General features: G+C 48.0%; 1 protein-coding gene and 1 long non-coding RNA gene across 7 annotated transcripts in view; one reads left to right on the top strand and one right to left on the bottom strand.

Moving 5' to 3' along the window:
• The window catches only part of LOC110839688 (uncharacterized), a 129,736-nt gene extending 120,059 nt beyond the window's left edge, over window positions 1-9,677 (top strand). Inside the window, exon 4 of the long non-coding RNA XR_015534086.1 lies at window positions 7,990-9,677. This is a non-coding gene — a long non-coding RNA (uncharacterized LOC110839688). The remainder of the gene's footprint in view (window positions 1-7,989) is intronic.
• The window catches only part of LOC110839630 (RNA/RNP complex-1-interacting phosphatase), a 135,611-nt gene that overhangs the window by 70,658 nt on the left and 38,021 nt on the right, over window positions 1-26,932 (bottom strand). For 3 of the 6 annotated variants that reach the window (XM_087344773.1, XM_087344772.1, XM_087344774.1), the window contains 2 exons: window positions 25,947-26,245; window positions 4,988-5,056 (listed from right to left, as the gene is read on the bottom strand). In XM_087344773.1, the coding sequence (XP_087200899.1) occupies window positions 4,988-5,056; window positions 25,947-26,245 (368 nt within the window). Of the gene's footprint in view, window positions 1-4,987; window positions 5,057-25,853; window positions 26,313-26,932 lie in introns of those variants that run through there. The other 3 variants (XM_087344776.1, XM_087344777.1, XM_022084012.2) reach the window with 3 other exon arrangements.

Raw genomic sequence — 26,932 nt, 5'->3', positions numbered from 1 at the left:
GCTGGCGAACGGACACACCAGATTGAGTGCCACTTTAATCCTGTTCGGTGTTTACACGGAACACGAGTTGTGACGTACACATGTCTGTGTTCAAGATTCTCATACTGGGGGTCGCGGGTTCGAATTCCCGTCTTATGGGAGCAGAGACTTCGGAGTAAGCTGGCTCTGTGTAAAATGGTTTGTTCGATTTCTCAAAAGCAATTCGACGGTTAGTTATCTGTGTGTAGGCAGCCGTTTTTTTTTTGCTATTTCCGTGTTATCCCTTTTAATATTATCCTCCGAACTTCTGGATGTTCGAAGCGAGTGCATAATAATTTCTCAGTCGGCAAGGCAGGCAGGCACTAGTTCCTACTCCCGAACAAGCGGCCCAAAGTGCCACAGTACGTCACAGCTTCTCTGTTCTTGCCCGCATGAAGTCGAAGATTAATCTCACGCACTCACATCAGTGGCGAGCGGGGCGGGGGCATGGACTAGTCAGAAAACGCCCTTAAATTTAAGAACATCACTGGATGGTACTGGCCGGGCGAACGAAGCTTGTCACGTGGCCAGATCCGACATCACAAAACTTCCTGTTGACAGATTCATTTGTTGATGTAGGGGCAGAGAATTAGGCGAATTCTCTGGGGAGGGGTCAGAGTGGCTTTTTGAACTGTGGCACCTCGAAATGACGCGATACCTCTGCTAAAAGGGGTAACGTTTGCTTCTGATTCGACAATGATGCTTACTTCTGCACGTAATATTAAAAAAAAATGGCAGATGTAACGTCAACGCGCCATGGAACAGAATGCTCCGCGAAAAGCTGACAATCTTTCGGCCTTCCATAAAACCAGAAGGTTCATTATCGTGTTCACAAAAGCACGCCACTGGTCTCTGTTCTGAGCCAGATGAATCCAACTCACTCACATTTTCACGTCCCATCCTCTCCAGGGGCAATTTTAATATTATCCTCCCAGTCACCCCCTTCGCCCTGATTTTATAATTCTGCATTTGCTGGTTTCAGTGCAATAAAAGCTCTGAGCCCCCCCCCACCCCCCGCGCCCACACACACGCAATCTATCAATCGTCCTCCCGCGACTACCATCAATTGGTCGGAACCACTCCGTTTGAATAACATCTGGACCATCAGCTATTCCTCAGTTCTTCCTGAAGAAAATCCAAGATAACCGGTCGCTACCCCCTACTCCCCCCATTTTGCGATTTCATGCGACACCAAATAATCTCTACACTTGACACATCATCATTAAATAATGTAGGAACACATAAAGCGAACATCTGAGGTACCACACAGCTGGACACAGACCTTTCAAGAACCCTGTAATTCCAACAGAACGCACAGCATCACAGAAAGGAGGTACAGATACAAAACTACACTGGACCAACGCCTCATCAGCAAAGTCCCGCCACTGCACTTCGTTTTTAACGCCAAAACTTCGAGCACGGGAGACGAAAGACGATTCAGTCGCACTAACCAATTAATCCTTTACTCGCCGACAAATATCGTTCGTGAAATAACCAGTCAAGACTCAAGATTTCCACACAGAAAATGACTTTTAAACTAATACGCGGGCCCACACAACTGCAACAGATCTGTATGTTCATGATGTAACTAGCAAGCATACATTTTAAATTTAAGCTATTATAAAACTGTTTCTGTAATAGACTGACAAATTTTGTATTATTATTATTTGTGCCAAGAGCGTATCTGCGTAATAAAATATCGTTTTGTTAAGTGACTTAAAATCCCCTTCAAAACGAGTCCTTATACGCGACTATGAACGTCGTCTACCCCGTACACACAAATATTCACGACTCAAAAACGAGTGTAATTTCACAGCCAATTCAAAAATAAAAGCACCGAAAACTGCTGATGATACACGATCGTCTTGCGACCGGGTGCTTCTCGGTGCAACACAAATCGAGTTCCTTTACCTGCTGATGTACATGTGTTGCTACGCCCGAGACATGGATCGCGTCGCCGGGCCACCTCACCGCCACACACGGTTGACGCTGGTCGATACGCGCTGCTCCACTGACTGCGTCCCTTCCTCAGCGGTGCCAAAGTCCTTACTTCGATCTTCCGCTGATTCTGCGATTGTCTGGAGGTGCGTGATCACTGCTCAGTTTGGGGACTCCCTCGCGCTGCGTAGGTGAAGGGCAGGGGACAGCGAAAACAAAAGAACGCGACTCCCCGCTTCGATTCTTACTGCTTCTATAGTCGTTTATACGGGGGCGAGCGATGACGAATGCAAGTACAGGACACAGATCCTGGGGAAAACGAAGCGCCCTTACGACTTAAAAAAGAAATAATGGCTGTGACGTGTAGGCGGTATCTCTTCGTAGAAATGATGGAAGAAGTCGTGTGTTCGAACCTCTATAGAGGTGACGGAAACGCCTGCCGATGTCACTAGCGACATCGGGTATCTCCCACGTGACGTTAAAATACAATCTGACACGCGAAAAATCTGGTAAAACTTCGTGCGCTAGATTAAACAGCACTGATACGGAGAAGACTGTTTTCGCACGGGTACGAAACGTACTCATAACAGAACACTCGATGGAATCTTCTGTGCAGAACGCGTCATATAACTTGTAACACAATCACGTAAATCTTCAGCGAAATTCTAGCCAGCACGCGACACACGCGAACACACACACGCGCGCGCCCGAACGGCATTTATTTCACTTGTGACCGCGCTGAAAGCCACCACGTGCCAGCAGCAACTCGGACGACACACGATACGCGAACCAGCACCTGAAACCACTGCACTCGCTCGCCAGACCAGCACCAAGTACACCTTACGCTCTCCACTACAGAAAAAATAATAAATAACAAGAAAACATTTTCCACGTGACCAGTGCAATAAGCCAATCACGGCTCTACAACGGCCTTGCTCCTCGGCTTTTACATCCGTCCTCCCCCCCTCCCCCTCTCTCTCTCTTCAGTTTCAAGTTATTAATTTCTCTGCCCCATTCTACACTTCCTCTGCTCGCAAGTTCCAATCTGACTGTTTCCTTCCCAAATCGCCAGCGACTGACTACTCGTACTTGGGGTTTAAAACCGGGGAACGCAGCAAATTGAAAAACTGCCTACCGAACACTGAACTACGCTGCTCCCCTCATAACCAGTCTCAACGAAGCTCAAAGCGATGGCCACCAACATCAATAGAGCTTCTTGGTACATTTAACGATGCTCTGCCAACTGCATGGATTAAATTTCAAGTGGCAGGACAATGACGACGATAAAATGGAATGAGTGAGCAGCTGTCTGGAGCGTCTGGAGAATACAGCGGAAAAAATTTAGCACTGCAGTTTCCGGGCCCAGGACCTCCCAACAGTACAGCACAAGGTCTTAACCTCCCGGGTGCATGCTACTCTTGACGTCATTGTCAGTCATCCGACAAGATTACGTGGGATCTCGGTCCATCACAAACGAGCGCAAAGAACCCTGACATACATACACACATACAAACGTGCTTCGAGCGGATTACACCTCACGACTCGGCCCGCGGGCACGTTAAACTGTCCGCGCAGCGACTGCTCTCTTGAGCTGCTGATGGCTACTTCAATGCTACAAGAGGCGGGCGCCACAGCCTCGTCTTTGAGAGGCCCTGGGTTCCAAACCTTCTCTGGCCGCTGTCGAACTTGTTTCTTCGGTGCAAGCCAGCAACCGCCCCAGGTAACAGGGCACGATCGGCAAAGGGGACCGGACACCTCACTTCCACAAAGCTGTCTTTGGAGAGGCGAAGGCAGAAGAACCCGAGTGGGTTTGGACGGAGATCCGGTAACGCATATGACGTTCTGAGTTCGAAACCCGGCCACGAGTCCCACTCTAACGACGTTCTCGTGGTGATGGGAGGAAACATTGCAACGAAGGCCACAGCCAATTACTATTTTCGTCATGGAACTTTAATCCATATTTAGAAATACAGAAGCCGTGAGTCACAAAGGACAGGTCTCGGAGCAACTCTGATGAAAGGACGAGGTAAGTAACTGAATCTGCTGGCAGTCTGGAGCAGGGGTGAGCAAACAGAGCACGGCGGCGAGGATAATGATGTTCTTCTGGGTTTTGAGCCTTGAAGATGGAAACAGCATGTTTCTCCGAAACGCTGCCAGTCGACACGGCGTCAAAACCCAGAAGAACATCATCAAATAGAGCATGGGGCATGTGACCTCGTAAAGATAAAGGGCGGCTGTACCATGAGGGCCAGAAGGGCAGAACTGTTATTCCAAAATCAGTTTAAGGCCCTTCTGCACATGGGATTTTCTTGAAATAAACTGTACCACTGAAATTTATTTGTTCGTGCTAAAAGTATCTGAACGTCGTCACGGATGTACGAACCACCTCTCAACTTCTGAACTGCCTGACCACTATTTACGAAACGTTGTATGAACGTTTGTCACTAAAACGTAAGTCCATGAAAAACTCTGCTTCGCTGGGAGTTAGACAACGACCAGTGCACAACCAGTGGAAGTAAGATATGTGAGGATTTGTATAAATACGCGTACAGCTTATGCATGCACTACTGTTTGTTAAGTTGGCAAATACAAACATGGCGACGGTGCGAAACACTGCGGACACGACAGAACGACCATCGCTCCAACTCAACTTCATTTCACTTTGCAATTACATATCTCAAACACAGAAGAAAGAAACTAGCATTAACCATTTGAGACCGAAGGTGGAATAAGTAATATATCAATGTTCAGTCCGTACCGCGAAGAAAACACTACACTTCACCATTACAAAGATCGATTAGTTAACGCTGTTTAAGGAAATAATCGCTGTTTACAGTGAGAATCATACGAAACAAATACACTGTGGGGGCAAATTAGTGGTTTTTAAAGCAGGTGGTACATATAGTTACCACTGGGTTTTAAAAGGGGTTATTAAAACAAGGATCTATAACACTACAAATCTGTGGAACAAGAAAGATGGCTTTGCGAGTTCCACCTGAACAAGAGTATCTGTAAGTGGAAAGCAACTTACCGTGCGAGACGAAGTACAGAAATCGTCTCTGTTCAAGGGGCGAGCACGGAGAGTCGAGGCAGGGACATCCTGGAGATGAAGAATCGACATATTAGCGACAAAGTGAACCTTGAAGTCCAAATGGATTAATTTGTAATGTATACGTCAAATGCCAACCTGTGAATTGATAATTAATAAGCTCATCATTTGCTTATACTGTACGGTATCACGGCATGAGACATTACACAGTGGTTATGAATTAGGCGCAGTAAAGGAAGAGGTCGCGGCCTATTTCAAAGTGTCCGGCCTAAGTAAGATACGAGGTTCTCACGGCAGTGCGTGAGAGGGGAGATGGCTGTCTTCTGGGTTGTAGCGCCGTGTAGTCTGGCCTGATGATGGAGACAGCAAGGACCTCTGAAACGTCTGTAAACTGCCTTCAGCCCACACGGCCCATGTGTGTGTACGGACGAATACAAGAAACCATGAGGCCCAGGGAAGCTGCCTCTCAGGTTCACGTGCTAATCGGCGATCTCCCGAATACCCGGGACTAATCCTACGAAACTTGTAAATACACTGTGTAGCAAAATTCCGAGCTGCCGACTGTTAAAGTAGTTGGTACATGGTAGTTATAATACCACTGTCCTGTGAATGACTGACTCTGTCAAACAGTCCTTCTTGGGGCGTTAATAGTAGTCGGCAAAGAAATTCTCCGCGTTTTATGGAACCCGAAGGGCCATAAACTTCGTCACAAGAACCCGCCACTGTACCCTATCTTGAGCGAGATGAATTAATACTGTCATACTCATTAGGATCATCTTTAATATTATCTCACATGCACGCCTCCATGAAGGCATGTTGCACAGTGCAGGCAAACTCTAGGCCTACACAAGTTTTCCCTCAGCACCAATGGAGGTAAATGCTCTTCACGCTCCGGCCGCTTAACCCCAAGGGGGAAAGCCTCCAGTACTAGTTAATAGGAGGTTGTGTGGTGCCGACATGAAAAGTCTTTGCATCTACCGGGAACCGAACCCCGTTCGCCCTAGCTTAGTTTACTTTCTGAGATCCCACGATAAACAAACAAAAAATCGTGAAGAAGGCACCTGTAAACACCGCGTACACCTTTTCACTCCGGTCGCTTGGGGAGGAGTGTAATGTGTGAAGGCACCTAAAATGTGGGAAAGAAATCTACGGCACGGGTCGAGTCAGGTAGAATACGTTTGGACGTCTCTCGCTCGAGTCCTTAAAAAGAGCATAAAATTCTATACAAACACCTCCACGGGATTCTTTCATTTTAAGGTCATTCATTCAACTGTATAGGAGCAATTTCCTTTTCTTCGAAGTTCTAAGTGGACAAGGGAGGGAAACCTGTCCCCCCCCCCCACCTCCACCACCAACACTGTCCTCCAAGCCCTTACAGGTCCGTCGTAAAGGCTTCTTGCACGACACGGAGCAAGGACTGTCAAATCTAAACACAACGTGCACTGGGCTACCTGTCACAGGACGTGAATGCAGTCCACATCCTCATCCCAGCTCTTCAAGGAGCCTTTTTAATATTATCCTCCCTTCTTCTAACCAGCGAGCACGGTGGACGTATCCTGACTAGCTCAAGGCCTTTCAGTTTACAATCAAGTTCAGCGGTGCAACTCTGGAAGCGTTGTTTGTCACACCAATGAGTTAAGGACCACTGTAATATCAAGGGATGATGAAATTACCGCCCCTTTCCCCCGGTTCATCCCCCAAACTGTACTTTCAGTGAAATGAGGAAAGAAACAAAACACGACTTAAGTGGCTTTCTTAGTAAGAGTGGGTGGTATCTCGTCTCCTTATCACCGCGGAGAGAATTAAATCCTTAAAACGTTTTACTATGAATTAATTGTGATAGTGTGAGGCTATTTGTCTGAAAACAGATAATGGATGAGGCTATCAGTTCTAAAATATCGAATATCAGGAAAGTTCTGAAGAAGGGGCTGGCCGAACAGGTGAACAGGCCTGTTGTGGGCCACAGGCAGTCTACAGGCTACACTGAAAGTGAAGGATACACCGGTCACAACAGCTCGCCACTGGTGGCCTGTCCATCCTATCCACATCCACTCTGGTATTATCCTCCCATCTATGCCTTTGTCTCCAAAGAAGCTTTTTCCTTCTGATTTAAAGAGTAAATTTGTCATTGTTTCCATGCGTGGTACAAACACCGCCCACCTCACCTCATCCTCCTCGATGGTGAAGCTCCCTGTTTCGCCTGATTTCAGATCCACGCTTTTCTCAAACGACCTCAGTCCGCGTTCATGGTAACATTGACCCTACGGCAGAATCTCCCCCCCCCCCCCCCCCCCCGGTTCATGAATCCAAAGCAAAGTGTTCGCGCTATGATATGACAAAAGTAAAACACGTGGAATTCATGACAATGTCAGAATCTTACCACCACGTTCTTTTCTTCAGGCATACGAAACGCAGACACACTCGTGCTTCAAGCGCCCAGTGCCACAGAAAGAGTCGATCTCGACCCCCCCCCTTCCACCACAAACACTCGCCCAGGGCTAAAAATATCCCAGGCATGCCGGGAATTCAACGCACATGGGCGACCGGCAGTCAGAAGCCACGTTTCATTACTGACCTCTTCATTTTAGTTTTTGTTCTGGGCAAGTCTCAACCGGACGTCAGTGTGTCTGATATGGCCGTTCCTGCCGGGAACCGAACCCCGTATTTCAGCCTGTAGCTGCCCCGCGTCACAACCGAGGGACCACAGACGACGACGAATTCTGCTTCTTAAACGCCTTCAACAGAACAGCGGGAATAAGCTTGCCGATTGCGAGTACACGGAGTTTTCAAACGCCATCTTTTGTTACCCGCGCTCGCCTTTCTCTTCACTTGCTGATAAAAAGGAACTCTGAACTCACACCGCCGACAAAACGGATCAACAGCGCAGAAGCATCAACAGCTTCGTTAAATTTTCATCTCCTGGAAAATGAATGTACGACGCTTTCGTCTTTATGAGCCTAATTCGTCTGTGTTCTTTTTTACAGACACACGTCGAAGCCGAATTCACGTTTCGAGAAGATACGTCACCTCCTTCCTCTGCTCACGGACCACAGGGACAGCACAGGCTCTTGGCTCCAGAAACCGCGGGTTCAATCAACCTTTATTTAGAATAACACAAAACTTTCATAATTTGTTTTCGACGTCAATCCCAGAACGTTCTAGGGCCTAGGAAGGAGGGAGTGACTCAGAACCAACGTCTCCTCGCCACAGCAGCGGGGATCTGACCCCGCGATCTGTATTTTTATATTCGTACTGCATCATTTAACTTTCTCAGTGACTCATCCCTGCAGCATCTCTCTCGTATTTTGGCTGTAACCAAATTACGTGGGCCACAAATCAGTTCTGTGCATTCCTCCAAGAACGCGAAAGCACGACGACCGGAGAAAGTATGGCCGACATTCAGAGGGGAAGAAAAGTAGCATTTCGATCTGCTACCAGCAAACACAGTTTCATTTCTATAAAACGACTTCCATATTAGGCTGAGTAACTTCGTGACTCGCTCAGCTCACCTGCTGAAACCTGGGCTGAGCATGCGGTTAGGACGGCCGAGACAAGGAGCGGTTACACGATTTTGATATGTAAATCTGCCGAAAAGACGTTCGCTAGGAAGGCGGACGAGACGACCCCGGAACGGCTCAGAGTGGTCCTGTGGCGAGCTCTCAGGTTCCGGGTAAGTCCGGGACGAACGGTCCAACGGGAGTCAAAATGTTTAGCCATCCGTCAACTCACACCTTCAGTACAGACCCTGCCATCAACCCTCACGCTCGGAGATGGCAACAAAGTTCCTGTCTGCTCATTTGTTGGCAAACAAGCAAAGCAGTGAGCCCAGAAAACAATGATGCGATACAAAAATGCTGAATCATTCGGCGGCAGTGTCCTGAGCTGCTCCACAAACCGACCCTTAAACGTCGTACATCCTTCCGAAGGGCTCAGTTGCTTTCCGTGTCGAATCCTCCACCCACAGCTCACCGTTCCCCCCTAATTGATGATTTAAATGAGCTTTGGGCGATGTTCGCTCTAGTGATGACTCACGAAAAGAAAAGCAACGAATTTTGTCTTTTGTCTCTGTCCAAGGTGACAAGAGCTCGTGGACCCGCTTGTAACCACGAGGGGCACATCGCTCGCGTCCCAATACTACGTCATTAACACAATTGGACGAAGGCCCACTACACGCCTACCGAGTTACTGAGATATATCGGGCGGCAGCTTCTCTGTATTCTAAAATATACCCGCATATAACATTTCTAAGGCCCTGCATCGAAAGGCACTAACTTCGCACTTTTACATTCTTTAAAATAACCGCAATGGGCCAGTAGCCTCTGTCCGTCTGTCTGTCTGTGTCTTTGTGTCATATTGAGCACCAGACAGACATATACATGCAGCGTGCAGATAAACAAATCTTCTGAACATGAATGAATAATAAAAATAATTTAATTATGTTCAATTCTCTATTAAAGGGCTCGCCAAATAAAATTAAGCTGGTCAAATCTGGTGAATAAAGTCGGTGGAACATGTAACACAAATGGGAATTTTAGTCTAAAACTTCTGAGAGAGGGCAAGGCGTAAGTGGCACGATAATATTAAAATGGATCTTAAAAGATATGGGATGTAAATGTGTGAAGTGGATTCAACATAATTTATTCAATGAATTATAAAATTTAATCTTACTGTACCTGAGTCTGGAACCTTTTGCATTGAAGATGACTGCACCGTGAAGTCTGGTAGAACATTTTCCGAATCCATGTTTCTTTTAATTTGATTACGACCCTCGCTTTTATTTGTTTTATAAATATGGCTCCAACGAAGCCTTTTTTGAACCTTTCTCAGGTTCCTTGTAATTGGATAGCTGGTTTTCCTTTAGATTTAGATGTAACGACAGAGTCTGTCAACTTTTTATGGGCTATAAAACGCGGTATTTAATTTCTTGTACAAGTCGTGCTCATTCTGATGCTGTATGCGTCTTTTAATTCTAACGGTTAATAGGCATGTGTTCGGTTCGGAATTACAGGACTGAAGGCCTGTCTATTCGCCGCGTGTCCCAGGGTAAAATTCGCCTCATTGCAGGCTACACAGAACGATCCAAGACTTGCCCAATAAACATCAAAGTCCATTTATAAATGCCAAGAGCCGCTTCTCTGTGTTACTCCTGAGGTCGACGCGTCCCGCTCGCCCTGCCCTAACGCTGCTCTTCATCACAAATCGAGGGCAATGCAGCACGCGTAGGGAGATGAGAAATGCAAGTTAAGATTTTGGTCCCGGCGTCTGACGGAAGACACAAGGCGGAAAACTTCGATCTGAAGGAAATGCATAACTTATTGATTGGCTGAGCGACAGTCAGATCCTCAAACTGGACTTTGCTCCATGAAGATGTTGGTGCCGGGACGGAGCTTAATCACAGCCTCTCACAGGACTGAGCCAGAACTTCAGAATTGCGGCATCATTTGACAACTGAACTTGAGGGACAAGTGGTCTGAGATGACACTGGTCGGTCAGTCCGCCTGTCGTCTGCTCCTGACCTTGCACTGACCTGCAGCTGCCCACCTAGGAATGTGCCCCCCCCCCCCCCCCACGACACTGCGGTTGGAAGTTCTTGACAAGCACCACTTGAAATAGAACTTAATTACCACATTCTTGTAGCTTATTTAACTACGCTGTACCATTAACCAACCTTGTTCTGCATCGGGGCCCTGAACTGTCGGGAATGAACTCAAAAAGTGTTTCCCCGTTCTTCTTGTACCGCAGTGCGTCATTCAAAATTTGAATCTGAGGTCGTCACAATTACAAACGTCTTTGGAGGAAGACAATAGTAAAACGGATCTTAAGAAAATACGAGCTGGATTAATCTGGCTCGGAATATGGTCCACGAAATGTGGGGCGAGGGGGTTTTCTGACTAGCCTAGCGGCCACGAGCTTCTCAAGAACTCTGCCCCACGGAGTTAATGAGTTTAAAGGCCGCAGAACGCTGAAACACATCACCAGCACGACGAACATTGTCTGCCGTTGGAGACACGCCTCCACTGAATCCTCGACACTTGTTCGCTGCGTCAGCTCAATCAAGTCCCCCGAGGAACATCGCCGTGTTGAATGTGATGTGTGCGACTGGGCAGATACGTATCTTGCGTGTAGTGCAGAAACAATTAGGCGCTCCTTCTGCGGTAGATGGGGCCAAATGTACCCCACGCAACAGGTTAAGAGCAGAGCACCGACAAGAACTGGGCCTATTTATTCACGTCCAGCACAGAAGTCTGTCCGTCCGTCCTTAGCTCAATTACACAAGTTACGTCACTGTCACAGACGTTAATTGACGGATTACCGAGACACTCCTCGAAAAAAAAAAGGCATCTCCTGTTCACGTATCACAAAGTCGTCATAAAATTAGTGAATCGTGTGGACACAGTTGATGAATGGTTCCACCAAAGAGCGAGGTGCAGGTCCTATTTCAACTTTTTAATTAGGAGACGGGAAGTGTCAAGCGGTAATGAACTGGTTTGAGTCGCTGCCCGACAGAGAACTGAGGAATCCTAGAAAACTCTAGATCTAGAAGAGGAGTAACTGTGGCCACCAGTCTTCAGCGAACGCTCTCTCGCACTCACTGCGAGCGCAAACAACAGAGCCAGGCAAAGAACACGGAATTTCCAATTCTCCTCCACCTGGGTGAAAATTAAGCAAATGAGAAGGTTACTTGAGCGGAGTTATCTTACGCTCGTTGGGATACAAACGGCGCCATATTTCCTGGAATACGAGAACGACGAACGGTTACTATGGGAAACAAAAGTGTTTCGCGTACACAACTTTAAGATCAAGCAGTTTTGGGGCAATCGACCACAATCTTCGATGCCCCCCCCCCCCTCCAAGAGGCCGGCCGACGCTGCACTCCACCTCCAAAGCAGTGAACCGACGTCGAACTTCCAGTTCCCGGGGTGTAGGACGAGGGGGTGTTCGTGGTCTAACGAGAGGGGCGAGGCACAGCTGCAATGCCCAGGAAAGATGATGAATGGGTGTTGTAACGTGAAAGTGGTTTCATATTAACTGCGCGACTCACCTGCCGTAATTCGCGACTCAAAGTCCAGCCGCTCGCTTCTGATGCGTTCTATCAGACAAAACGAATTTCGTGGTTTGCCAGATCTGTGCATGAAGAAGCTCTGAGGATGCGGTTACATCAGGGCAAGGGGTGGCCAAACATCGTTACACAAGGGAATGCTGATCTATTCGCCTTCACAGAGTCGCCACAGGAAAGAGTCTCTTGTGTACAGACAGAAAACTCCTACAGGCAAACAAACGGCATCCCGAGGGCAGACACCACCGTTTGAGAAGTCCCTGCTGTCTCCATCACCAGGCCAGACAACCCAGAAGACACCACCTTCGGACCCCATTAGCCGCGGAAACAGCATCTGTCGGCGAGATGTTAAGAGCGGACGCCTCTTCATTTACTCTTTCGGGAACCGAAACTGGATACGCCGCCTCCACACCCTGCAGCTGTTACCGAACAGCGGGATTATTTCCATTTCGTTTTGTGCTCACGCCGTGGAGGGTCTCGACCGGCTCATCGGATAAATCTTCCAGAGCTCGTAATTGAGCCGGCACTGTTATATATTGCACTTAATTACTTCGCCCATAAGATGCAGAGAGTGGGCGCTCCATAACGGGGATTGATGAGGCGGACAGAAGGGGAATTACGAAAGAATACAATTTAAACAAAATTCGTATCCGGAATTAGCGTGACAGAACAATCAAACCTTGACAATTTATTTTTGGGGCCGCCATTATGTTGCAAACGAGTCTGGCACAAGAACATGAGGAACAAGTGAAGGCAGTGAAACTTCTACGTTCAATGCCGGCAGACACGAGTCCCTCAAACCAGTCGTCAAGAGACCATACGGCCAACCGAGAACTTCTGCACGAGTCTAACAGTCTACAGACACCATTACTTAAATGACTGCGATCGGCCACACCATTTTAAAACGCGCCCAAACGTCTGCAATTACGTGCATTACTAGCCGCTCGGGGGACGTCGTGCCAACTGTCGAAACGTCGCCAGAGGGCTGTGTCCGAGCGAGGAACCTTCACCCTCGTCATAGCCAGTAGCACCGCGCCAACCAGAGACAGCCACGACCCATGAATATGACGAACAGCCTCAATTACGAACATTTTAATTGGTCGCTGCTGAGCCACAAGCATCCGGGCGCTCTGGTATGAAACATTACCGTCTTGGTGTGGGCACAGAACAGACCACACACTTGACTCGCGTAGCCTGTAGCGCGGGCAACTCTGGATTGAATGAACTCCGAGTGGTTCATGCACCCCTATACCAGAATTAAACGCCAGACGATGGCACGGAAAATTTATTACGGGGTTTACGAATAACCTGGAGTTTGGTGCAGCATCTGCACTGTGCAAAGTAAGCAAAGCCATCTTCCATCAAACAAGAAGTTGATTACTTTGCAGGCAAGAAATGTTTGTTGTGTGCGCGCTTGGCATTTTCCGAATTTATGGGTTAAATAACATCATGAAGGAAATTTATTCTTGACAAGCTAATAGTTGATCAGCCAGCCAAGAAATTCGCCGCCTTTTATGGAGCCATAATGCAGCCTACGTATTCCACACCAAGTTTGAACGAAATGGGTCCAGTTGTTTAGCGGCCAGACGCGACGAATCTAAAGGCCATTCTATTTTTTTCGAAAGGCACCTAAAATATCTTCACAGAACGATGTAAGAAACAGTATATTTCTGTACAGTCAGCCGCCTTGGACACGTTCTGATGAAGTTTCGTCTGTGTTTCAGGGGACTTATCGGACAGAAAGCTTAACTCCGCTCTCCTTTCCTATGAACCACGTCCAGTGAAAGCCGAGATCGGACAAAACCTTCGGCCGCCCCTGCGTCCATGTATTGACGGAAAAGTCGGAAATGCTGAGGCTTTATTTACGCAGCAAATGAGTTGTCTGTCTGTCGAGTTGTGACGTCACAGTAATGGCTGATGACAGCAGCCCACGTCCCCTGACCTCAGAGGTCATACACTCACACTCACCTTGTTCAAAAATGGCTCTTTCCGCTTTGTTCTTCCTCTCTAATTACTTTCGTTACGCCTGCAATATATGCAGACGAAGACACCAAAAGTATCCTGGAACTGGATGTGTTACGGCAACAAATTGGTCTAACAACGTGCAAACAACGCTCCGAAAAATGAACTGGCCTAAAACACAGAAGCTGAAGGTTCAGCACCGATGATGCACACGACACTGGACCAGTTCCACCTACCTCCAATCCCCACAACCTTCAACCCTAACAACCGTATTAATGTTATCTTCCCATCTCCTTCTCGGTCTTCCAAGAAGGCATTTCTCCGCCGAATCCTCGAATGACAACTTCCCTAACAGGCCTGCACATCCGAATCACTAGGACCACCGTTCTTTAGCCAGCATCCGTCTGCAACACTTTACGCAAAAACACTGAGAAGCGACGTCCAGCAAAAGCATTCTTCGGTGGACGTCCTTATTCCGCTGTTGCACAAAATTAGATCCGTTTGTGACGCAGTACTGACGAAAGGCTGGTCCATTGCCGGTCACTGAGCCAGAACCGTGAATGAGGCAATCAGACGACTAATTACGATCGAAACAAACAAGTGCCCCGACCCCGGCATCAATCAGCGAAACAGCACAGCTCCGGGCTGGGACGTCGATAGCGGACAGACCACTCGCGAGACCGAGGACGGATAAACGGTAGTGGATCCTGTAAACACGATCAAGAACACCCCCCCCCATCATGTTCCCTCCTTTTGGTGACAGACCATCTCTCACACCCTCGGAAAACTACATTTAAAGGAAGACGAACTTTCGTGTGATTAGGCAGTGTGGGAGGCACACCCTTGATCTCGATGTCTGCCTGTGATGACCTCTCTCTCGCCGCCCGTGTTCAGCCGATATACACTCTCTTATCTGGGTAAAACAACCTGACATGCCCCCTCCCCTCGGCAATGATTTATTCTCCACTAACGTCAGTGATGTTCCGGGCTAAATTTTAAACGCCGTTACCATTCACCGTGAACTGCCAAGGTCTGGCACAGACGCAGGAGTGAGCCCCAACACCAGGAAATGGACACGCCTCCTTTCCGACTCACAACTGCCTTTCCTGTTCCGAAATTTCGGACACGGCGTCGTCATACTCTTTTTTGATTTCCTGGAAGTTGTTCGAAATGCCTTGGCGGAAAACTTTGGACGGACAGGCGAATGAGTGACAGGACACCTGGGACCTCCTTCCTGTGCGCCGTGGTCTCCGCGAGTGGCGTCGTCCGTGAAGACTTCTACATGCCCTGCTCATCTGAAACCTCTTTAACCAGTCAACCGACATCCCACGCCTTCCGTGGACGAGCGACGAGCACAACGCAGAGAGACAGTGGCATCGGCACCTCAGGTGAGATTCGAACCCACGCACGCAGCTAAGCGTAAACAAAATAAATCTGTCGGAGGCGCTCAACACGTTTTCGCTGCATTTCCGACCTGAGCGAAACGCGGCGCGAACAATGTCGTGAATTTGTGGACGCGGATTCGACTCCAGTTTCAATTTGCATTCAACAAGGGTTCGCTTTCCTTGTACTCGTAACAACAACAACGCGTTGCGGCACCTCGACTGCCTAATCTCCTTTCTCTACTTCATAACAAGCCTGAAGACGAATATTGACATTGAAGGGCGTCATTGTGCACGATTGGGCACGATCAGCTTCAATCCACCCTTCATTCACGATAAGAATGAAGGGAATAAAATCGCGAGACCACTTCTTAACTGGCGCAATAATCTTTAAGAGATGCATTTCCTGGTATTAAAATTATTTCAACCACTGAAACTGAGATAAAAAGGCACGGAACATTACCTCAAATCAGAAAAATAAAAAACTCATCTCGACAGTAAAACCAAAGTGCAAAAAAAGATTCCAATTTGAGGGGCAATCCAAGTGGGATATTCCTACGACCTAATGTTCCCCAACCTGACGTAAGTCACTCATGCCTGCAGTTACACAAGATTGGTCTTCGAGCTGAACGAGCCTCTAACCGAACACAAGAATTCCTTCCGCCCAAGAAGTTCGAAACTTTATCTATCCCCGAACACTGCAAACTTTCCGTAGCAAAAATAAATTCTGCTCAAGAAAGCATTCCCCCTTCGCTCTGTTTAATTCGGTCAATGGACATGAGCGTTTCTTCTGTCTGACAAAAGGGAGGGCCAACGAATCCTACGCTTGGCACGTGTCAGTGTGTATCGCGCTGTGCACTGCGCAATCGCGTGTGATGCTTCCAACCATTTCAATGCCTAACATCTTCAATTAATTAAACTCGTAAGGGACCTTGAGAACAGAGAAGTGCTGAAGACATTTTTACCCTGCAATAGGGTCATATCGAGGAATGCATGCAGGAAAGTGCCCACTGGGAAGACGTAGACGTAGGTGGCAGGATAATATTAACATACATCTTAGAGAAATAAGATGGGCTCTTGTGAACACGGCGATGAAACTTCGGGTTCCATAAAATGTTTGTAAGTTGTTCCCTGGCTGAGCGATTCCTGGGATCTCAAGAAGGACTCAGCTCCATGAAGTAAGTAACAGAGTTACACCGGAGCTTCGATCTAGCAAAAACATGGCGATCACGAAGAAGCCTTCGTTCAGGAGGAAAACGAGAAAAAGCCCGGAATACAATTTTGTCAAAATCCTGTGTCACCCAAGAACATCTTAAATCACATTTAAATTAGCTCGCCGTTAACAAGTGCTTCGATATTTTGGTCTCGTAAACTCTCCACCGGAGCTTCTACCGTTCGAAATCGAAGGAATTTTCGGGGGCGCTGGCATCTCCGAGGTCTTTCCTTCGTCTCACACACAACCCGACCTGACAAAAGCCTCGAGATACGCATCGCAACATTACCGTCACGAAATTGACTACTGGCTTTCGGTCGTTTTATTGTAAAAGCAGCGGCATACTTGGCCGTTGATACCGATCGCACTAGTCATTACCGCTATAAGTTAGCAGCAGTCGGTGAAATGAATTGGCTTTTGAGCTGGCGTCATGATCAAGAAACCGAAAACAAAGGCGCCCTCTCTGACAGGTTGTTTTCATTGCTGTCTGCACTCCACGGAAATATGCGGCGCGCTCAGTGCAGCAGTGGCCCAAGACGCACTCGTCTATCGGAATTCTTAGCAAGAAGTCGGATCTGTCCGTCTCGTTCCACAGATTTCGACATCTGATCGGAAGAGACCGTGATGTGGACGCGAGTTCGGGTGTGGAACGTTCCCATCTCATCTTCCTCACGTTCTTTCCGACAGAACAGAACGCATTCCGATCCACGCCCAGGATGCCTCAGTTCAAGTCTCTTGCAGTTCGCAGATGCGTCATAACCGAGGAGGCAACTGTTCACGTGGTAGCGTACTCAGTCCGTTCTTGCAGCCAACGAAGCAAGACATGCGAGCTGAGATGTTATCTGGTACCGTAACATGGATATTGCTCCTCGCCCTGCTTATGTGTGCGCGCCTCGTCCACTGCCTCGCACTCGAGAATCTGCTCCGCTCTGGAACGCCTATTACGAGGAAGCTTCTCTTCATTGAGGACAACAGCAGCTTAATGACTTTCGCACAAACCAAAATACTTCGGCCATGTTGTTTTCATTTTGCATAAAAATCATCTCAATAAAAGTTGCGTATCTTTATGCGGACACACTGAAAGGAAGGCACCGATGACCTTTGACGTCCGTAAATCACGACAGCGACGTCAGAGACCGGGATTCCCCCCACGTCGCTCTGCGGGCGTCTGTCTTGCTGGAGACTCCCCACCCAGGCATATCCGAGAGTAGTGTCCGTCACTGTTGCCCGATTTTGACCAAAATGCAGATGTGTCGAGAAATTCTACCCAATAACAAATCCCACCAAACTCATTCCGTGGAGTCGTCGTCAGTTCCTCCTGCACTGACACTGAAGTCCATTTCCTCAGCGGGTCCTGAACCCGCCACTGACCTCATAACTTGCGGAACCCAAGCCACGGACCGCAACATACGAGCCGCAAAACTTTTACGATGACGTCGGCGAGCTGCGACACGTGGACACCCCTTCCTGTCAGATGGGCGCATTCCACTACATCAGTAAGATTCAACGATATTTCACAGACAAAGAGGTCCCGGACGTCTAGAATCCTTGCTTCGTGTCTGAAAGCACACTGGTTCGATTCTTGGCACACCAAACAACGACGCAAACTTTTCGTTTTTTAACGGTGACTTCACCCACGTGTTGCCTTCGCGTCACGTACTCCAGCAGGAGGCTTCTCTCATCGCCTGGACACGTGACCGACTTGCCACGGTGCGAGGCAGTCACAACTGACCCACTGAGAAACGGGATATCATTACGACTGAGTAAAACTTTGGTTTAGGCAAGGAGGCGTTGACCACGAGGCAGAAACCCGAAGAGGAGCTGGATTTTTCACGGCTAATAAATCCGGGCTGTGCGGAGCGCGCGTGAGTCTTCACGACCAACGCACGGCTGTGACTAATCAGCTAATTGGGTGGACCAACAGCACAATTAGCGAAACAAATTCACTGCAAGTTTATACAAAATCTGAGGTAAAAAATAACACGTCATCTACACAACATTTAGTCTGAAGTTCAGTTCCTGACGCACAGAAAAGAACGCGTGAACGGTCAGACGGCTAACGCAGTTGAAGGAAATAGTCGGAGAGCCACGTTACTCCACGCTTCGTAACTGCACCACTGCTTTACAGGGTTATGCATGGTCACTGCGATACTCAGTCACAACCAGAAGCTCATAAAGAGTTGTTTGTTTGCCCTTTGCAGTTTCTTCATTCATCCTCGACTGCGAAGTGGCCGTCTTCCAGGATGCGGCGTCGCGTAGTCTGGTAAAAGTTTACCGACGTATCACAAGTGCATGCGACTTCCATCATCAGGGCCATCGCCCTGACCTTTTTCATCGCCGCGTCTCCACATCGACTTTGGAGGCCATACAGCGTCATTCATCTTTTGCTCTTCGGTTTCGTTGCCACTTGCCTCAAAGTAAACTCCCGAAACGTCGTATAGGCGTATAACAGCTGTACAGGAGACATTTAAGGAGTCGTCATTCCTGACACCGGGCTACGTGCACTGCGAAATGGTCAAATGGACGAACGGGACCACAGCGGACACAAGGCTCAACGACGGACGGACGGAGCGTAATTTGAAATTCCCGAATGCCAGCCATGTTCACTTCACAAGGAGAGAGGGTTCTTAAAATGAGAAATACGGGATCCAATCCCATAATGAGACAAGACACCAATTCTGTAATGGTTTATCTCTCCCTCGGACCGCGCTGAGGTTAAGAGGTTATATGACCCCAGAGGTCACAACCTAACCGCCGAGCGGTATTCACATAAAGAAGTGGGCGTAACGTTTGTATGTGAATGGGCACCGTAAAACGTTGTTGGCTGTCACAAGTCGTGACAGCCAACGCCATTGCATGAGATGACGTCCTCCGGTTCACACACAAAGCTCGAATTCTTGCGCGGACACTCGCAAGTGCGTCAGAAACGTAATTACGCTCAGTTTTTCTCTCTCCACATTCACTAAAATTTATTACCGTGTGTAAATTCTCCGAAAATGAAAAATCTAGTTTTTCTATCAAGCTGCAGTCATTAATCTTTATGACCGACGTTTCGGTAGTTATATATATATATATATATATATAAACCACAAACACAGCGCAGCTATTTCATCTTGAAGTTCAAATACAAAAATGATGCCGACAGCTTTCCACATTTTTTGTTGTGTTCAATAACTCAATAAATGCGATGGCCTACACATCCTCGTCCGTCATCGGAACATGAGGACGTAACCGGCCTTGTGTCGCCTTCGAGGTCACTCTTCGCTGACTGGGAGTGACTCTCGTGTGATTTAACGACACTTTCCAACTACATCGATTACACGTTCTCACGCGGTCAGCAAAACAGCCCACTGAAATGTAGGCAACCATCGCCGACACGCTGGAGGCATCAACCGTACATGAGATTCACACCGACGGTCCTCCAGTGCCTCAGCAGACATCTGAAGAACGCGGTCCGAACTGAGCTATTTACAACACATCACTGCATCTGATTTGGAAACACGCCATAAAACTAGATATACAGCTCCATGTATCATGGACTAAGATGCAGTTTGAGAATTTAAAGAGACTTCTGGGACACAGAACTGCCCACGAGCCCATGAAATTTGTTTTGGATAATGTCTCTGACAAAAGTCTGCTGAGACGAGATAGGAGGTGGCGCCAACCTGGCGAGCACTGTGTGGGAGGACTGACGGGCCTGGGACTCCACCCGCCCACGGAGCGCGTCACCGCCAGCCGGTCGGCCGACCGGCACCCCGGGCCAGCTTGTGACCACGCAGACCAACATCGGATTAAGACACGAAACTGAGGAAACCCGCGATGTTCAGGACGCGCTTAGCCTGTGGCACTCGCAGCTGCTGCTTGCCCGCTGAATCATGTCCGACATAACGCCAACACCCTCCTTTCCAAATTTGTAATTTTCAAAAAACTCAAAAGTATTTCATACAAAATTTGCAACGGCATTTACAGTTCACCGCCACGCCTGGGAACGAACTCTAGCCTCCACGATAAAAAGCCGACGACTAACCGCAAGCTGAGCTTCGACGTGCAATATACGATAATAAAATAAACAAATTTTGTGTGCGAGTGGCGAGACAATTAGCATGCAATGGGAGAGACGGAGTCGGAAAAATCTGAAAGGCAGAGAGAGAGACCATTTAGCAGACGACATTATTAAAGTGGAACGGAATCAGCTGGCTCAGGATTGAGTCCAGCAGCGAGCTCTTGTGAACACGGCAGTCAATCACTACGGGGTATCTGCTGACCAGCTGAGCGACAACCAGCTTCCGAAGAAAATCTGTCCTCCTCGCCCCCGCGCCTTCCGAAACCTTCCCCTTTCCCCTTGCCGTCACAGTCCGAGTAATCCATTTTACGAACTGCGGTCGTACGACTTTTCCAGATCGATGTGAGCTGCCCCAGTCCGCCCACGCAGCCCGCAAATATTTCACCGAGACGCTCCTCTTTCGTTTTGTTGGCTTCTAGTTTTAGCCAGCAACTCTTGGCAGGCCGGACAGGGGTGTAAGCAACCCCACTGACACACAACCCTTTACTTCGATAATGGAACAGTAAACACATAAATGAAAAACCCGCTTCGGCCTGTCCACCGCGGAACTTATTCGCGCATTCTGCTAGAATGCCCCTCCCACGCAGACCCTATCGCCCTTCACGTCTACCCCGTTCGCAAGTTCCGAGTCTGCTTTGCCCCAAATGACTTGGAGCCACATTCAATTTCATCCCCACGGTAAATCGGGAAGTCCCGGCTCCGAACGGCCAGACGTTGCCGCCGTGGATGGTGAAACGAGAAAATCATCGAATCCCACTTAAAAAGTTCCTCCTTCGGAACCCTACTTTTAAACCACGCTTGTGTGTCCGTCTGTCCGTCCTCTGATCGCATTGGTGACAATCACTGGAAGCCATTACACAACAAAGTAAAACAATTAATAATCTGAATACATCAATTTAATTTAAATTACTCTGTCCTGGTGTGGATGCTGTGCCATGACCAGGTCCACTTACACGACGACAGCCCTGGGCTGGAATACGTTAGCGGTAATTGTAATCACGTGTTAACTACACGGCGCAATTATGCAAATGGACGCTCGATACAGAATCTGTATTGAAAAGCCGGAGCACATTCAAATGAGGGAGGCCACGGGGCGGGGGGGGGGGGGGGGGTAGCTCAGTCAGTGCAGTGACCACGCCACCGGAGTTCGATTCTCGGAAGGGCGGCTCAGGGGCCCACATGCCTCGTACCAAATAGTACCGGGTTCTTGACTGAGGGGTCTCGATCGACAACACATTTACGCCTGTAACAACTGAACATCAAGGCGGACAGGAAGAGACCTACTAATCCGAACTGACGCCATCTTGCACGCCCCCACAACGGCCAGGTCTCAAAGGTACAGGGCACGTGCAGCCACCTGCAGTACCGATCAACGGAGCCATAAAAATAACGTTTAAGACGAAGGTAAGTTTTATTTTAATTGGATGTGAAAAATATGATAATTCTGGGCAGATGAGCCATTCAAACACAAAACTGGATACGTTTGTTTCTCTACCTTTTATGACGTCTACGAAATGATTAGGTTTCACTGCCATGATCCAAAGAAACACGCCATTAACATTCTGTTGCAACCTCTTTGCCTTTCGCGCCAGGAGTACTCGAGGAAATTGGCACCCCGGCGTGCTGTTTGTTTAAGTTTCTATTAACTTTAAAACTAATTCACTTTTAAGCATAAGTGTTTTATGGCAGTATTTCACAATGCCGAATAATAATAACGCATAGATCAGTATAAATTTTGTACGCTGTCTCGTACATAACGAAGAAACTGGAAAAGGACGGCGTAGACGGGACAGGCGGATGGTAAGGAACAAGTTCTGAAGAGGACTGTCTTCTGCGACGTCGCGTCGTGTAGTGCAGTAGAATTTTACCGACGTTTCGGACGTGTTCGCCGCCGCCCCCACCAGCTCTTTTCGATATATTAAAAAAGAACAAGTAACTCCCCTGAGCACAGAACACTCAAATCTCGTTATTGCGTCATGCGGTCTGGAGTGAATGGGCCCATTAGAGGAACAGGCAGAGATCGAAGGATAATATTAAAATAATAGGGTGTGAAGGATTCATGAGACTGTCAGACAAGCATACTCAAATTCCACCACCGCTCCTTCCACAGCCCTTCGCCCCGCTAATGCAGAGGATCTGGCAAAATATCAACCGAGTACGGCCAAATCCTAGAAAACGCGATCACACGTCCTCTGGAAAGACGAGCTTCGCAGTTCTGCGTACGTCACTTGTACCCCTTTTGCGCCCCGTCGGCTTCGCAAAATCCGAACCACTCAGACAGCGGCGTTTACGGCTTCTGCCAGCAACACCGAGGAAGTAAAACAAAGCACGAGCAATTAATAGCTGCTGCAAACGGACTCCACTGAAGGAGGTTCCTTCGCACCTCCGACCACAGGATCTCAGGACCAACCAATGCCGACGGCGAAAGACAAAGGCGAGTGGAACTGTGGGCACTGCCACGAACCCACTCAACGAATTTCGGATAAATTTTGTTGCGAGACAGTCACTTTGCCTCGCACGGGCGCATTACGACCCGAAATCGAAATTCCCAGGTTCGTAAGGAAGGCAGGTCCTCGTAGAAAACGAATTGGCGCGTTAAGATGTTTAAACGAAGTCTTTCCCGGCTCGGTGCAGCCAATGTTTTGACAAATACGAGTGAAAATAATTTATATAAGTCGCAAATTTCACCGCTGGAAACAAAAGAAGAAAATCCTGAAAAATTACGTACAATCACGTGACTGTATAATTCACACGTGGCCTCACCCTGAAAAGCTGAGTAGCAATCATGTTTCATGTTTCCCACTGAAGCGTTTGCCATGTACCCGGATGAAGGGGGCTTCTCGGGGTCCCGAAATCTGGATCAGTACTCTCTATGATACAAGCCGCTGGTGTCCGAAAGTCGGCCCTCCTTCGTCTGCTCAAACCTTGGGCGTGAGAAATGTTTCGCGCTGTTTAACGTTTCTTTTCAACACGGAGGCGGAGACTTCAGTTTTTATTTGCAATTAATGCCATGGGTTACAACCTGCGGGTTTATACTTTGTGCTCGTTTCATTTTTATGAGCCTCCGACTTTCCCTCTCTTTGTAGGTGTTGGTTAAACCACGCACCGAAATCCTTGTAGAGGAAATCTGGGAATTTATGGGACAGAATATTGCCTTAAGTCCGTAGACAATTTGTTAAAATCTCAGCCGCCTAGCGAGAACCCATGTATGAAATTATGTTTGTATGGAAACACAGCGGACCAGTCGAAATCGGGAGGTTACACGTCATTTTCAGTTTGTTTCACATCTGGAAGAGTGAATAGCAAAGCGTAAGACCTGAGGGCGAACAGAGGCTGAATGGCAATTTTACGCATAAAATATAAGGAGAGAAATTAGCGCCAACTCTCGAAGAAAGAGGCGACATGACAGACCCTGACATGGTTCTTAGAACAATATTAAAACGGAGTCTTCGATACACAGGTCGTGGACAGAACGGCCTCTGTTAGGAGTCGAACATACCACCTGCGAGGTCACAGACGGCGCACCGGGTCAGAGATTCGAACTGCGACACGCGACAAAGCAGTGTCTGAAATCGCTTCCCAAACCGTAAAGTCTTTTTTACCCCAAAAATAAAGTTTCATCGGAGAGAAAGTTCGGTGAATCTTCCCTCTCACTTGCATTTCTGGTCGCAACCGAACTTTTCCATTCACAACGGCGCTCCGAAACGAAAACGCGGTGAATGGAAAAGGCCATTCGTTCAGAAAGTTCTGCCACTTCCGAAGACTCCTTTCTTACGAGGAAATGCGATGCTGGTCCTCGCGTCACAAACAAACTGCTTTGTCACGTCCGCGCGCACTACTTCCTGCAGCCTTCACGTTCACCGGAGTCGTGTTCCTTCAAGTCACAGACCACTCGTAAGCCGAGCACGGGCAGACGAGAGAAACGGTGACCATACTGTTGGACGGAAGAAAACACTTGGGAGACCTAGGCGTAGATGGGAGGATGATATTAAAGTGGATATTACAGAAGGAGCGCGTGAGAGTGCGGACAGGATTCATCTCGCTCAGGACAGAGACGTCGGGCGAGCTCTGACGAGCAGGCGTCGTTTTCCCATAAAATCAAGAGAACTCCTTGACCAGCTGTGAGACTATCAGCTTCCATAAAAGGACGCTGTTCCACGGAGTGACTTTAAAACTTCGTAACAGCCAAGTTCAATGCCTTCTTAGTAGGGTAACTGAAGTTGGAATCTTGTTTTATATTATTCGTGTGTATGTGCTTGTAAGTTCAGTTCACACGGTCCACCACAGAGCAGAAGTAATTATGTATGGAATGCGGTGCCCCGCCCTGCTGGCTCAATATTTTATCTTTTGGCCAGTCCCCTCTTTATTCTGTCCTATCGTAATGCCAAGAAAATGTCCCACTGTCTTTGAAATCAACTCTCATCACGTGTATTTTCTGTAAAATATTAAAACGACAGTTGTAATATAAATAAAGCCCACTTAATTTGGAGCTGTCTAAAAGAAATACCAATAGGAACTTTGTTCACGATTATGATGTGAGCGAGGCACACGGCCTATAAATTCACGTGGAGATTACACTGTAAACAAGGAACGTAACTTAAATATGTAAATTATACTTGAAAAAGCCTCAAGATACGTCTTAAGGCAAAAGGCTACTCTTTTATGGGAGCCGACATCAGGGGCTTATACAGTTTAATGCGCATAAAATATCAGTCAAATTAAAAGTTGTCTGGTTCAAAGCAAATGAACGCTTCTGCTGCTCGTCATAATTCATTATTAATACGAAAGAGCACAAAATTACGTGCCAGTGTCAACATCACAGCCTCCTGCAACATCGCCATCTATCACATCGACACTCCTCAGCGCGTATTCGTGCAATGTACGAGACGTAGCCGGACAGTAGCATTGAGAGGCTTCGTAATTGTCTGGGCAACGCAGAACCTCTCTGCTCTGATTGGCCTGCCCGATTACGTCAGGGAGAAGAAGGGGCTACGTTTTAGGGCGCGATTCTGCGAGAACGTAACTGGTCGGCGACTGACGTTGTTTTCAGGTTCCTGTGGTCCGAGAGGCGATCTTGATTGTGCAACACAAATACACAATCCGCGTCGAACAGTGAACAAAATGCAACCTAATCTTGGAAACAAATTTATGGCATCAGGGCAACAAACACGTCTTGGGTAAATGATTTATAAGCTTGAAAATTTTTTCCTACAAGTATAATAACTTAAATGGAGAAGTAATACAAGACGCAACGACTGACTTGCCTTCGGCCTGTCCTTAATAAGGGCCGCTTTGTGAGCGGTTTCTTCGGTCACTGTCAGCGGGACGCCTGTACCTTTCGGCACGCCGGTCTCTGTGTTTGTTCGGGGACAGCGAATCACTTTCCTGGCGTCGGTGGCGAGCGCCTTCGTACCCTCGGCTCCTTCTACAAACTGGATAGTCTTGAAAAGTGTCGGCGAGTGGCGACTGGAACACGAGGCTGTCACGGGAAGAAGACACGCGGCTTCGGCGAGGACTCGGTTCGCCACCTTCATACAACCGATGGGGCTCCACTTGTACACCCCTGCCAGACAGAATGTCCTGTACATAGTTCTGTCGTTCAATCTTGTGTCCTCTGGCTTTCTCAAACGCTACAACATACAAACGAAATTAGATTCTTCGTGCAGATTTACTTTAGCGTGATTGTACTTTACTGCTGACAGTAATAATACCACGGCTATTCGTGTTATCTCCTGCGAGATCTCAGGTTCCCGCGGCGGTGAAGCCGTCGATGCGTTGTTCTGGGCTGTGCCGTAGTGCGGACACGTCACAGCAACGTGGAAGCACCAGAAGGGCGCAGGGAGAAGTGGAAGACGAAGGAGCGAGGAGCAGACGGCAAGACAACGCACACAGAAGATGAAAAAGTCGCCTTAGAGCACCGAGTCGGAAAATCAGCATCAGAATACGGGAAATGCTCCGATAAGCGGTGCAGCAACTCACAAGCCGTTCTCGTGTCTGCAAAACTCGAAGTTCACTTTGACAAAAACTTCGATGGGTCTATTGTTTTGGTCCAGTTGGCGAGGCTTCTTGTTAAGGCGCACAAAATTACATCTCAGAGATAGGAAGCTCATTCTTACATCCCACGGACAGACGACATTCAATAGAGCAACAGCACAGGACTCGTTATGACATCTTGATGTTCGACAATGACGGGACATTTCCACAGCCGCTGCGTGCTCCTCCGATACGACTACTGCAACTTTGTGTTCAG

This window comes from Zootermopsis nevadensis, unplaced genomic scaffold (genome assembly GCF_977971745.1).
Source record: "Zootermopsis nevadensis isolate Lab colony 2312 unplaced genomic scaffold, Znev_1.0 Znev_ptg000008l, whole genome shotgun sequence".
Taxonomy (NCBI): domain Eukaryota; kingdom Metazoa; phylum Arthropoda; class Insecta; order Blattodea; family Termopsidae; genus Zootermopsis; species Zootermopsis nevadensis.
This window is presented reverse-complemented; position numbering and strand designations above follow the sequence as displayed.